The sequence below is a fragment of the Hippoglossus stenolepis genome, chromosome 1 (genome assembly GCF_022539355.2).
Source record: "Hippoglossus stenolepis isolate QCI-W04-F060 chromosome 1, HSTE1.2, whole genome shotgun sequence".
NCBI lineage: Eukaryota > Metazoa > Chordata > Actinopteri > Pleuronectiformes > Pleuronectidae > Hippoglossus > Hippoglossus stenolepis.
In genome coordinates this window covers 31,765,583-31,778,089 of record NC_061483.1, presented here as the reverse complement: position 1 = coordinate 31,778,089, position 12,507 = coordinate 31,765,583, and the positions used below count along the sequence as shown (strand labels likewise).

Genomic DNA, 12,507 nt, shown 5'->3' with positions numbered 1-12,507 from the left:
CCAATCACCATTCATTTTGCCACATCCTAATCCAATCAGGTGCAGGGATTTATCCACCTCTGGTGTAAAAAAGAAAGCCTATTTGGGGGAATGGGAATGATCAAATGGTTGATGGTGACAGGCTTGCTGTGTCAGACAGAGAAAAAAGGTGTGTATTTGCTGCAGTACATAGTGGGGTACACCTTCATGATATCCACAGACAGCAGAAAGAATGTGTTCTCAGAGAAAATAAGAATGTGAGGGAGAAGAGAGGAGGACCAGACAGCTCTGTACTACATAACAATGTGTGAACTTAAAATAGCTCAAGGTAGTGTATATACAGCTCCAGCAGCTGTGCTATGCAAGGTTCGGGCAGCTAGTGATTAGTTCAGTTATGCCAAAGTGTTGGAAAAAGGCAATCATACTTACATATATGTAAGTTTATTGAGTAATGATCAGTATGGGTATTGTAACAATGTATAACTGGGTTAAGGAATTTTTAACTGATAGGAAAATATGAGTGAAGATTCAAGATTCAAGAGTTTATTGTCATATGCACAACAATTACATTTAACAGTCGCTGGCAATGAAATGCTTGGGTCACAGGCTCTCTTCTAGCAATGCTCAGAAAATTACACAAGCAAAAAAACATCGAATAAAATCAAATAAATATAGAATAGAATATCAAAGCTTGGGGCAGAGGTATCAGGGGACTTAGAAATAGAAAATTGTGTCCCTCGGTGGAGTGCAATCTTGCATCCAAGAACAATGCATCCAATCTGTATTATATGCAGATGATGGGACTATCTGGATGAGGGGAAGAAATGTCTCACATGTATTAGAAATTATAGGAAAAGCAATAAGGAAAGTGGAAAAATGGTCCTAGCTTACATACATCAAGCTATCAACGAGCAGGTCTTGTTACATGATGTTCACTAATAAATGCTGAGAAGCTAACATTATATGGTCAGCTGGAGAGGGTAAATGAGTTTAAGTATCCTGCTTGATAACAAATATACATGGAAAGTATATCAACCATCTAGAGACAAAATGTTAAAAGGTTTTAAACCTGGTACGAGCAGTGGCTGGCTTTGAGTGGGGTGCAGGAAAACAAGCATTAATAAACATCTATAGGGCATGCATGAGGTCTTTAATAAACTACAGCTGCATTGTTTAAGGGGCAGCAGCAAAGTGATATTTACAAAAAGTGGACAGATTGCAGTATAAAGCACATAGGACAAATTACGTAGGAATTGCCGTGTTTATCCCTGAGTTCCAAATATCAATCTCCAAAAGAATATTCAAGCATCTATCTGTATTCACAGCAGAGATAACAGCAGCCATTATTGGGTTACAGTGGGTGTAGGAGGTCAGACCGGACAGGGTGGTATTAGGCACAGACTCAGCGGCTGTTTTAAAAAGTATACAATCTACAAGAGACAATTTGATGAGGACAGAAGGAGAGGGAATTAGAGACACCAGGAGGTACTTGCTACTTTTTTAAGACACTGGGCTGATAGGTAGAATTTGAGAAATTTGTTAAGTAACGTGATGTGATGTTAAACACACTTGTACAGTAGGTGGCGGTATGCACCTTAATTTGTTTGCAATCTGCCAGTAAACCGAGAAAAAGAAGAAGAAGAAGAAGAAGAAGAAGTGTATGTACCATAGACTGTACACACCAGAGAGAACACTGTTGCGTCAAAGAGAACACACACATCCAAGATAACTAAGCAGCTAGTCTGACATCATAGCACCAGGCTTTCCAACAAGCCACGCCCCCAAATATTGACTGTTGCTATAGCAGCGGTAGCTACCTTGGGAAGCCATGGGTTCTTTTGACTTCATGTGACTCTGCACCGCACTGATTTAACGTGATGCATGCTGGTTAGAAATTTTGTCTGACTTTTACCAGCGCTGCAAAACATCACCATGTCACATGACCTTAAAGGGGACATAGCATGCCCATTTTACCACAAGTTGATATGGTTCCTTGGGGTCTTAATGAAATGTCTGTAACATACTTTGGTCAAAATACCACAAGGATCATATAAAACAGCACCCTTTTTACCCTGTATAAAACAGCCTCCACAGAGTGACCTGTTTGACTGCCTGTTCCTTTAAATGCTAATGAGCCAGCTCCCCCTCCCTCTCCCCCATGATTTTAAACGATATAAATTACATATTTTATATGATATAAATTATCAAATATGCATCCCATACTTTGTATTCCCTTGTTGTCCTGGAGTTTTAATTTTCCCAATCACATAATTAAATGTCCCCTCTGCCCATCCACTACAAGCACACAAGCAGACAGAGAGAGAAAGAGAGGTGGGGGGCTATGACCATCATTTACCCCGAACCCCGACATTCAACGGGTACAACAACAGCGGAGAAAGCAGAATCGCGGGCTGACCTTATATATACAGTCTATGGGGCTGACCAGCGGAGAAATGCTCGTCCCGTGTGAACAGCCAGGCGGCTGCGTGCTGGAGAACGGCGCTGCGCTGCTCGCAGCGGCACTTCGTCCGTGTACCCGGCGGAACTACTGTAACCCGGCGGAACTACTGTAACCGGCGGAACTACTGTAACCCGGCATACAGTAGAGCTGAACACTGCGAAGTCTTCCACACAGCTGGCAGTGTGGAAGACCGCAGCAGCGCAGCGCCGCTCTCAAGCGCGCAGCCGCCTGGCTGTTCACACGGGACGAGCATTTCTCCGCCTGGTCAGCCCCATAGACTGTATATATAAGGTCAGCCCGCGATTCTGCTTTCTCCGCTTGTTGTTGTACCCGTTAATGTCGGGGTTCGGGGTTACAGTAGCGCTGAACACTGCGAAGTCTTCCACACTGCTGTGCGCTGTGTGGCGCTGACACAAATTCCAGCTCACGCACGGGAGGCGGCGGTCGCCGAGCAGCTGCTGCAGCCTCCCAGTCCCAACGATCCAGACAAATGCCACATGTGAGTGAATCGCGAGCTGACCAGCGGAGAAATGCTCGTCCCGGTGAACAGCCCGGCTGCGTGCTTGGGAACGGCGCTGCGCTGCCTCCGTGTAAACACGAAGTAACGAGTGTGGGGACGGACGGTGGGGTGGGCCAAGACCATGTAGGAGACTTCCAGTTCCTTGTTACGACACAATACCCAGGAAGCGCAATCGAGTCGCTCAAGCATGACGTTTCTGACTTAGAGGAACTATAACAAAACGCGCGAGTGTTTTTTCCCCAGAGTTTTTGGGTTGGTAGACATGCCAGATACCCACATTAACCTGTAGAAGCACTAACAAAGTGGAATTTGCATGCTATGTCCCCTTTAAAATATTGTGGGAGCGAGTCAGCTGCAATCAGACCGTGCAGTTGTTCTCCTTCAGCTGCAGCACCTGGGTGCATAAAAAAGTACATAAAAAGACGGAAACTATCGTTGTTAAACTTTATTCAACATTCAACGGCCGCAGTAAACACCAGAACATGTGCAAACTGCATCATCATTATAACATCTGTCAAAACCACGCATGTTCACAGTAAGACAAGCTGGAGGGTTTTACTTTACATTTCTTCTTCACCCCTTTAAAAGTCCTCTCATAATTTGTCATTAGGGTACAGATTTTATTGCTGCAGCCGGAGGAACTGTACTGTGATCACTCTGCAAGGACTCGGCAAGGAGCTGCCTTTGGGCAATCAAAAACACACATTCATTTTTTAACATCTGCTGTGGAGAAAGAGTCACTTTGCTGAAAATCTTTGTTCAAAAGCCTTCAAATGTCGCAGGCAACGACAATTAAAATGGAAATGGGAATCTGTGGGGGACTAAAGACTAAAATTTATCCAAGTTACACACTTTCATTCTGGTAATCTGGTAACAAGATTCTTGATTAAAAAGGTTTGGAGAAGGCGTTGCACAGTCTGGAGAAGAACCTGCTGATGGCACTGGATCTTGATGGTGGTGTCACAAGCAGATCTTTGACGACAGAGACAATATATTTGTCCAGTGTTGGGTCTTCCATTTCCAATTCTAACAGCACACTTACAACCCCGTGCCACTTTTTGCAGATTTTTTTGAAAACGGCTTTGTCAAGTTGTTTCATCATTTTTGGGGTGATCTCAAAATCTTCATCCTTGATTTCGACCCATATGTTTTCGAGTAGACGCTCGATGATGGTGTTTGGTGATCTGAGAGTGTTCGACAACTTTGCTTTTGCAAAGATCCTCGAAACCAGCTTCAGAACAATTATCCTGATGGGTAATTTCCTTCCTTCCACTGTTGGTTCTTGCTCTTCTCTGTATTCTTCATTGAATTCAGGAGTGGTCACCTTGCTTTCTGAGCCAGACCCGTTACCAGGTGCCGAAGGCAGACTGGCCCCACCGATCGGGCCCTCTGACACAGCTTTTTCTAAACTATGTGTTATCACCGTGGAAGTGAGAGTTTCTGACTGTGTGTGAAGCCACCACCTCATTACTCCAAGGAAACACCACACAATGGCAAGGATGTCAGCTGATATGATAGCACGTGGCGGACAAACCGTTATGCTTGTGCACCGTGGTTGTGAGGCTTTTGGTCGTGAGGTCATCTTAAATCTCATCCTATCTATGTGATTGCTGAGGATATTATTCAGCTCGTTGGTTAACTCGAGGGTTTCACCACTGAAAATATCATCCATCCATTGAGACCCATTCTGCCCCTGCTGTATCTCACCAACTGCTGTTGGAAGCAGAGCGTCAATATCACTCGTAACAGATTGCATTGACTGCCTACCCAAAACCTTGTCAAAGGCTGGGTTGTAAAGGCTGTCAAAGTACTTGTTATTCAGTCTGCCCACAATACGACAAATGGACGCTTGGGCAAACTGCTTTGCAGCGATTGTCCTAATCCTTTCAGACACTTTCTTCAGAGAGGGTGTGCTCTGGGCTGTTTCTGGATCATCTTTGTTTTGCGACATGATTTCATCCACAATCACCTCAGCAACGTCATCTGCAACATTCTTAATCTCCAGAGTGGAGCCAGATTCCAACTGATCATAATCATAGTCGGATATTTCATCGTTAGTAGATTCTGTGTATTGAGAGACCTCCTCCTTAATGATCTCCTGGACAGTTGTGGATGTTGCAGACAGAAGACTTTCCCTGTCTTCTGAGATTGTCTTCTGGGATGAGGATGATGACTGACTGTCATCTTCATTGACCAGTTGGTAGACCTTCTTTTTGCTCTTAGAAGGTGCACACATACGTTTCAGATTCCTCATGAGTCCCTTGATCATTTTGCCGGCCTGTTGAATCATACCTTGTAGTCTTTTTGGAGGTGTGACACGAGGAGTAGTTGCCTTCAGACTGTCCACGCCCATGGAAAGGACAGAGTTGACACACTCTGCAATCTCTTTAGCAGTCAACTGGGTCAAATTCTCTGAACTTACAAGATTGATTTCATCTGGAACGTCAAGAGCCAGTGCAAAAACCTGAGGAAGTGTGTTGCCCAAAGAGCAAATCACACTCTTCTCAGACACAGGCACAGCTGTGCTCTCAAGATCCTTTAGGATGGATTGTGTCATCAAAATGACAATTTGCAGCAGTTTCTCTCCGAGTATGGTCATTGTGGCCACATCAGGTTTGCCTTTTTTCGAAAGATTCCATTGTTCTGATGTCATGCCTTGGAAAAAGGACGTCACAATGGGCAGAATGCTGTCGATGTCCATCTTCATGTTTCTGATATTGTTTTTCAATACTTCTCTTATTGGCTTAGTTTTTAAAAATCGTACTATTCCTGTCGGAAGTGCTCTCTCTGTTCTCCGTGTACTACCCCTACCATACACTGATCAACTAGGACAAAGGAGATATCAGAAATGAGATTATAGCACACACCAAAGGGAACACACACACCAAAGAGAACTTGGTGCTAAAGCCTGGTGCTATGATGTCAGACTAGCTGCTTAGTTCTCTTTGATGTGTGTGTACACACCATAGACTGTATATATAATGGAGTAGGGTCCGTGACGTCACCCGTTGGTTTCTGAAGAGTGAAAATTAGGCTAGTAGTAGGCGTTCACCCGGCGCCATCTTGCCGGTGCTGACTCCTCCTAGTTCCTGGCTAACCAATAAATGGGCAAAGAGGAGGAGCGCGAGTGAAGACTGACAGCTGAGCCACGCCCGCAGAGCTCAACGTTACCTGGTTAGCTCAGGCTAAGGAGCTAGGCTACATGCTACCCGCGGCTGCTAACCGGCTAGCGCTGCGGTGTTGTTGCTTCAGGATGGTCGCGATGCTACAACGAACTCACTAGAGGTAAGTAACCTTGAAACTACACAACAACAAAACCTATTGCTTTATCTATTATCATAATCATTTGCTTACATGCCTCAAGTGTTTTTTAATATGTAATTGTTATAAAAGGTACCGTTTATTTAACACGTGTAATGAACAGATTGAAGCAAATTAACTACACTACTACAGCCGTGTTTGGTTGTGACTTGATTTTAATAAGTTAATAAGTTAATATGAATACGCTACATGTGTAAGTTGCATGTGATAGTAACTATATGTTTCACAAATGTTGTGATACATGCTGGTATAACCACCATTACTATTGCCACCTTGTTTATTTAGCCTGTTATGGAATTTACAGTGAATTAGACAGTTTAGATATTATAATCTCCACACACCACTGTTGGTTCTCATATTTATTATATAATTATGTTTTCACACAGAGAAGTGGAGAGACTTGATGTGGACTGTTATCAACAGCTCTGTGGGAGATTATCACCTTGAATATTACAGATGAGGTAGAAAGACATTTATCTATTTGTACAATGTTTTATTTCTTTCAGTACATTACATTTCATTTAGCTGATGCTTTATCCAAAGCGACTTACAATATGTGCATTTAACCATGAGGGTACAAACCCAGAGCCCAGTACATTGGTTCTGTCTGAAATCTGTGGTGCTTCCACCTGCTGAACACAGAATAAACTGTAAGAACCAGTCTTTGCTGGAACATACACAACATAAAACATCCTTTTATAGTGAGTTTCTTCTTTTCATTAGATGAAGCACTGCAGCACCTGATGTCCTCAGCATCCACTGTGGCAGCAGCAACATGGTGGAGATCGGCAGCTTCAGGCTGGTCAACATGAGGACGACCTGCACCAGCTTCATCTGCACAACACTTCATGTTTTCCTCCCTTAACTAAAGATGGCCTGCAACTGTTTAGAGTTGGCAGTCATTGCTAAGTGTCATGGATAATAGAGTTAATTTCTATATTCATTATGGTTGGTTAAAAAAATGAACACTTATCAGAACAATGTTTATCTTTTACTTTCTGATTTGATACACTTTAGATAAAAACCAGTGTTTTATTTTTTTTCTTTGCCATAAGAGACAGAACACGCAGCACAGCTGTGTCCTTCAGGCTCGTCCGTCACTAATAAAATGACAGGAAACATAAAAGTATGGCATTATTGTAGAGGAAGTGTTACTTATGAACAAAGTTTGTATCCTTATTTTCTGTGGATATTCAACTATGTATTTGAATATGGTTTTGGATTAAACAGTGCACTACCAAGACAATGAATATACAGTATGGAGTTCTTCCACATTAATAGTATTGCATTTATAATTTAATGCATTATGTATTATGTGCAATACTTTGCTTTGATTGTTTGTAAGTTATGAAAACAGGTCTGTACCTGGAGTCAGTGTTGAAGTGATGACCCTCAGTGTTCAGTCTGGTTGGATTCCAGTTGTGTCTCATGTTGGACATCCACAGGTGCAGGCTGTCTGAGTCACCTACAGGAACATTCAACACAAATACACAGATACGTAAAGTCATACATGTGCCAGGTTAACTCCTTAACAGACTTTTACATGGTAAAAATAAAAGTTTATTACTTCAAAGTTCATCAGATCATAATCATTTCAGCTTAGGAAATAGGTGGTGGACATCAGCCTCAGGTTCTCTATGTGACTGTCTATTCTAGTAAAGTTACACTTCCTATAATTTATTTATGTGACAAAAAAATACATTATTCTGCATGTCCACTTATTTAACACAATAATTCAGTAAAGTCTGCCTCAGATTAACGATGTAAAAACTGAATGTAGCCGACAGGTTTAGTTTTCACTAACACGTTACAACACATCAACACCAATACTCTGAATAAAGAGCTTTAGGAGACGTAACGCTACTTTAAACAGCTGCTCTTAAAATGCAGATGTGACTTTAAATACTCACGTTTCAGTTGATCACAGTAAATCTGTTTCTGCAGAATAATAATCTGTGTAACGTAGTCAAGTCAAATGGGTTGGCGAGTGAAACAACTTTACATAACATTAGATATCTTACGTGGTGGAGCTTATTCTCCAAACACACACAGTCGCCTGTCTCGGTTCATGTCGGTAATAACTCCCGTACGGTCCCGTTAGCATCGCGCAGACGTTTGTAAGTTCTCCGTCCGGGGAACAAGCCGAACATCAAATCGTATTATTCATCCGATATGTGAGTGAAACCTCTCCACAGACTCAGGTCCTGTTCGGTGAAGGGGGTTAGCCTGTTAGCCTGTTAGCTCAGGTGAAGCCGAGCAGGCAACAGGCTAGGAGCTGGAGTCGCGAGCTAACGGTGACGTCACCTGTCCATCAAGTGATAATTATTAATAATATCAAACCTCTATATAATTTAAACGAGTGAGTTAGAAAAAAATGCACCCCCCTCAGAGTTGTCATGAAGGAAGAACTAAGTGATTGAGACTAAAACCGTTTTTTGAACCATGCTGTAAACAGGTTTAATTCTGCTCTAAAGTCGGGCTTTTTAACATGGGAGTCAATGGGAATTGACTCCTTCTTGGAGCCAGCCTCAAGTGGCCACCCAGTGAACTGCAGCTTTTTGCACTTCCGTATTGGCCTCATCACTCAGCCCGGGATGTTGCCCCTTGGTATGTACGTGCAGGATTGTGTTCGCAGTGCATTCTGGCTCCTGTAGTCCTTTACTAACCTTCCTCCATCGTCGTCACTTCTGAGCACCTACTCTACGACTGTAATGTCTTCAGGCAGCACAGTGTTGCAGGCATCTGAAAAGGAAAGTGGAGGTTTGTACTTAAGCTCAGATAAAACAGATTCACGGCAAAGTCATCACGCGCTTTCATGCTAACTTAATTAACAACAGAAGCGATGTGACGAAGCTAGCCGGCGAGCGAGTTAGCATGCTAACTACAATGTCAAGTTTTGTCGTGAATTTAATATAATTTGTTATCCTACAGTTGTATTATTAATACACTTACGTGCGACATGTTCAAGTACCGTTCATTTCTTTCAGGGAACAAGAGGACGTCGTGCCCGTATCCCGGCTGTAAGAGAGTGTACACAGACACCGGCACCCTGGACCGTCACATCCAGGACCATGAAATCCCCGCTCAGTCTCTCCCTGGTGAGATTCTCTGTTATGTTGTGGGCAGCGAAAAGACACGCTGGCGTTAAATGAGTATTTATGTCACAGAGGATTATTTCTCTTGCGTTATGAAGTATTTGTCCAGGGCAGGCAGGGGCGGATCTTTCATCTCACTGTGGGAGACGGTAAACAGAAATTTCTCAAGAGCCATTCCTAGAGGGGACATCAAAGGGAACCAGCGAATGTACTTATATATATTTATATATAAATGACATAGTGGTGAGTAGATAATGAGTGAATTAAAATGTTTGGGTGAACTATCCCTTTTAGGGAGATTTGGGCTAACGAAAGTATAGGTCACAGAGAAATTGTTCACCTATTATTTCTGTTCACCAAGTTTTTTTCCAGCTCCATGTGTATCAGTATGATATCCCCTATATAAAAGTAACAGCATTATGAGTGATTATAATGTTAATATTGGAAAATTGGTAAAATTTTCACCTAAGTTAGTTTATAATGGCACAAACGTGATCACTATAAGCGGTATCCATTGTGCTTATGGAGGTGGCTCGAAATTTGCTGCAGGAAAAACCATGGTCGGACATTTTTTTGTTGTACAGAGAGAGTAAAGTTACGAAAAATAGTAGTGTTGGGTAAAGGTACTGAATTCTAGGTACCGGCACCATTATTGGTTCAAATGTGAACGGTACCTAACCCTGATTTTTACTGGCTATAAATTTTGGTCCGGGTGTGAAGAGGAGCTGTAAGATGTGGTGCAACACATGACACTAGGGGAACACTGTGCTCTCTTTAGGGAAGATCTTGCTGTGCTCCACCGTCGGCTGCAGTGGTTCCTTCCCTAACATGCAGAAACTGATGGAACACATGAGACATCATCACAAACCCAACATCTTCTACTTGTGAGTGGGTCTTTTTTTTTACTCGCAGCTGAGATGCATGTACACGTTAGTAAAATATCCTTAGTCATGTAACATTGCCTCCCTTTTATGAAGGTGTGAGAGCTGTCGCACAAAGTTGCGATCCTACCGTGGCCTCCTGACTCACCTGCACACCTGCTCCAAAGTACCACGGGGCAAAACAAAGCCAGCTGAACAGACCCCCCCTCAGCCTGCTACCGTGATCAACCCAAACGTGGCCTCCATTTCCATGGACCAGAAACCCCAGTGGAAGGATTCAATGTCTACACCCCTGCAGCCGTCCTCTCAAATCCCAAACCAAGAGGGTTCCTTCCACATTGCTGTTCCTCAGCCAGACTCTGCTGCTCTCCTAAGTCCCCCTTTCTCATCTCACCCAGAAACCCCCCCTTCTCAACTACTCACAGAGGCAGTTCCCCAGCCTTTGCTCAAACATGTAGCCTGTAATCTGCCTCTATCTCTAAACATGGATGGCCCATCAGCAGCCCCAGACCTCTCTGATGCCCAGGGTCAGAACCAGACACAGAGCAGGTCTCCTGAGCCCGTCCACCATGCTCCTGTATCAACCCCGTACTCTCCTCCTGGGTCCTCAGCAATCTGGAAGAAGAATCAAGGTGAGCCTTCTCCTCACCTACCTTGTTTGGTCAGGACTTAATGATTTTTCAGTTGAGTCCAGACAAAAAAAACAGTTCAAAGGTGGCTTGGACTAGGGCTGCACGATATTAGGAAAACATGCGATATATGATTATAGATAATAGTTGAATAACGCAATGACAATATGACTTGCGATAAATAAATATAAATAGTCCCTGGCTACGGACACAGATATCACAGGACTCCACAGCCTGAAGGAGAAGGCGCACCCAGGTAGGCATGCCCAGCTCCACTAAGTCCACTTACAGTGTTCATTTTGGGTCTTTTCATACATGTTTGGGCCGTGAAGTTATTTTTGATACAGTTTTTAGCAGCTCTGTCAGTAGTTCACTGCTCCTGTCTGTGTCTCCATCATTCATTCCTTTGTTCAGAAATCAATTTGTCCTTTCTTATGCTAGGTATGGTGTGCAACAGACGCATCCTTTGGGAGCACACTAAAGGATGCTACACGTGTGTGCAGTGTGGTCACACATCATTCAACCGCAAGGACATGACTCAACATATCAACGATCAGCACAGCGGAAACAAGCATGCAGAAGATTCTGGAAGCTCAGCCAACACATAATGTATAAACATGAGACTACTCATTTGTCCTCATGAAACTTATGATGGAAGGGACAGGTTTAACCAAACACTGATCATGTTTATGTATAACCCATCATTCTGAGAGGAGAGCCTCCAGCAGTAAGGTGCTCACTGATTGTTGGTTTTCATTATAAACATTGAATTAATTTGTTATATTGCTGCCAGTCACAGAGACTTTCATTTCACAAACTTGGATATACTTCCATTAAACTTAGAGACCATACACAAACATAACATGTAAAATTATAGTGTTCTATTTCAATAAATCTTGATATTTTATATGTTCATATGTTTCATGTATATTATGAACTTGTTTTTTTATTTCCACCCAACAAACATGGTTCAGGTTCCACCCCATTGCCGTGTGTCAAGGTCCCTGCATAATATGGTAAATGGTCTATTTATGTAGGGCTTTTCTAATCTTGATGACCATTCAAAGCACTTGCCATTCACCTATTTACAAACATTCATACAGTGCATCTTTGGACAGAACATTTTTTTCTATGAGGCTATAAAAAAAAGTCTTTGAACAAAAATAAATAAAAGGTATATTTGGTAGTTGATAATTTTACTAGCAGGTATGTGTAGTCAATGCATCATGTAATGAATATAAATCAAATTCAATTTAAAATGTGCTTTTTAAATGTATTTAAAACTATATTGTTCTTTATTCGGAACCTTACACCCCAGCCCGTTCACTCCGCTCTGCCAATCGGCTTGTTGCTCCCTCATCAGGTCAGCAGAAAGTCTACACATCTTCCACCGCAGACTAAAAACACATCTCTTCCGACTATACCTTGAATAAAAACATTAAATAATTTTTTTTAAAGTTCCAATTTAGTAGCACTTAAATGGCACTTACTTATAGAACTTTGTAGTTTCGCTTTCTTGAAGAAAATTGTACTTTCTTGATTCTTGTTCTGGGTTTGTACCCTCATGGTTGAATGCACTTATTGTAAGTCGCTTTGGATTAAAGCGTCAGCTAAATGAAAT

At 42.5% G+C, this 12,507-nt stretch overlaps 1 protein-coding gene and 1 long non-coding RNA gene across 2 annotated transcripts; one reads left to right on the top strand and one right to left on the bottom strand.

The window, feature by feature from the left end:
• Positions 1–7,690: 7,690 nt before the first annotated feature.
• Positions 7,691–10,404, bottom strand: LOC118105711. Its single transcript, XR_004695147.1, has 3 exons — positions 9,234–10,404; positions 8,948–9,023; positions 7,691–7,746 (listed from the first exon to the last, which is right to left on the bottom strand). It is a non-coding gene; the product is annotated as an uncharacterized LOC118105711 (long non-coding RNA).
• znf414 (zinc finger protein 414) lies at positions 8,883–11,799 on the top strand. Its single transcript, XM_035153421.2, has 5 exons — positions 8,883–9,041; positions 9,269–9,379; positions 10,155–10,260; positions 10,354–10,889; positions 11,328–11,799. Exons 1-5 carry the CDS (start codon positions 8,993–8,995, stop codon positions 11,492–11,494), a joined length of 969 nt encoding a protein of 322 aa, XP_035009312.1. The 5' UTR covers positions 8,883–8,992; the 3' UTR covers positions 11,495–11,799.
• Positions 11,800–12,507: the final 708 nt, after the last annotated feature.

Excerpts from the sequence above, each read along its gene's own strand:
- znf414 (XM_035153421.2), top strand. The coding sequence starts at position 8,993 with ATGTCTTCAGGCAGCACAGTGTTGCAGGCATCTGAAAAGGAAAGTGGA. Across the intron at positions 9,042-9,268 it reads ATCTGAAAAGGAAAGTGGAG|GGAACAAGAGGACGTCGTGC; the intron begins GTTTGTACTTAA and ends CATTTCTTTCAG. Across the intron at positions 10,261-10,353 it reads AAACCCAACATCTTCTACTT|GTGTGAGAGCTGTCGCACAA; the intron begins GTGAGTGGGTCT and ends CCTTTTATGAAG.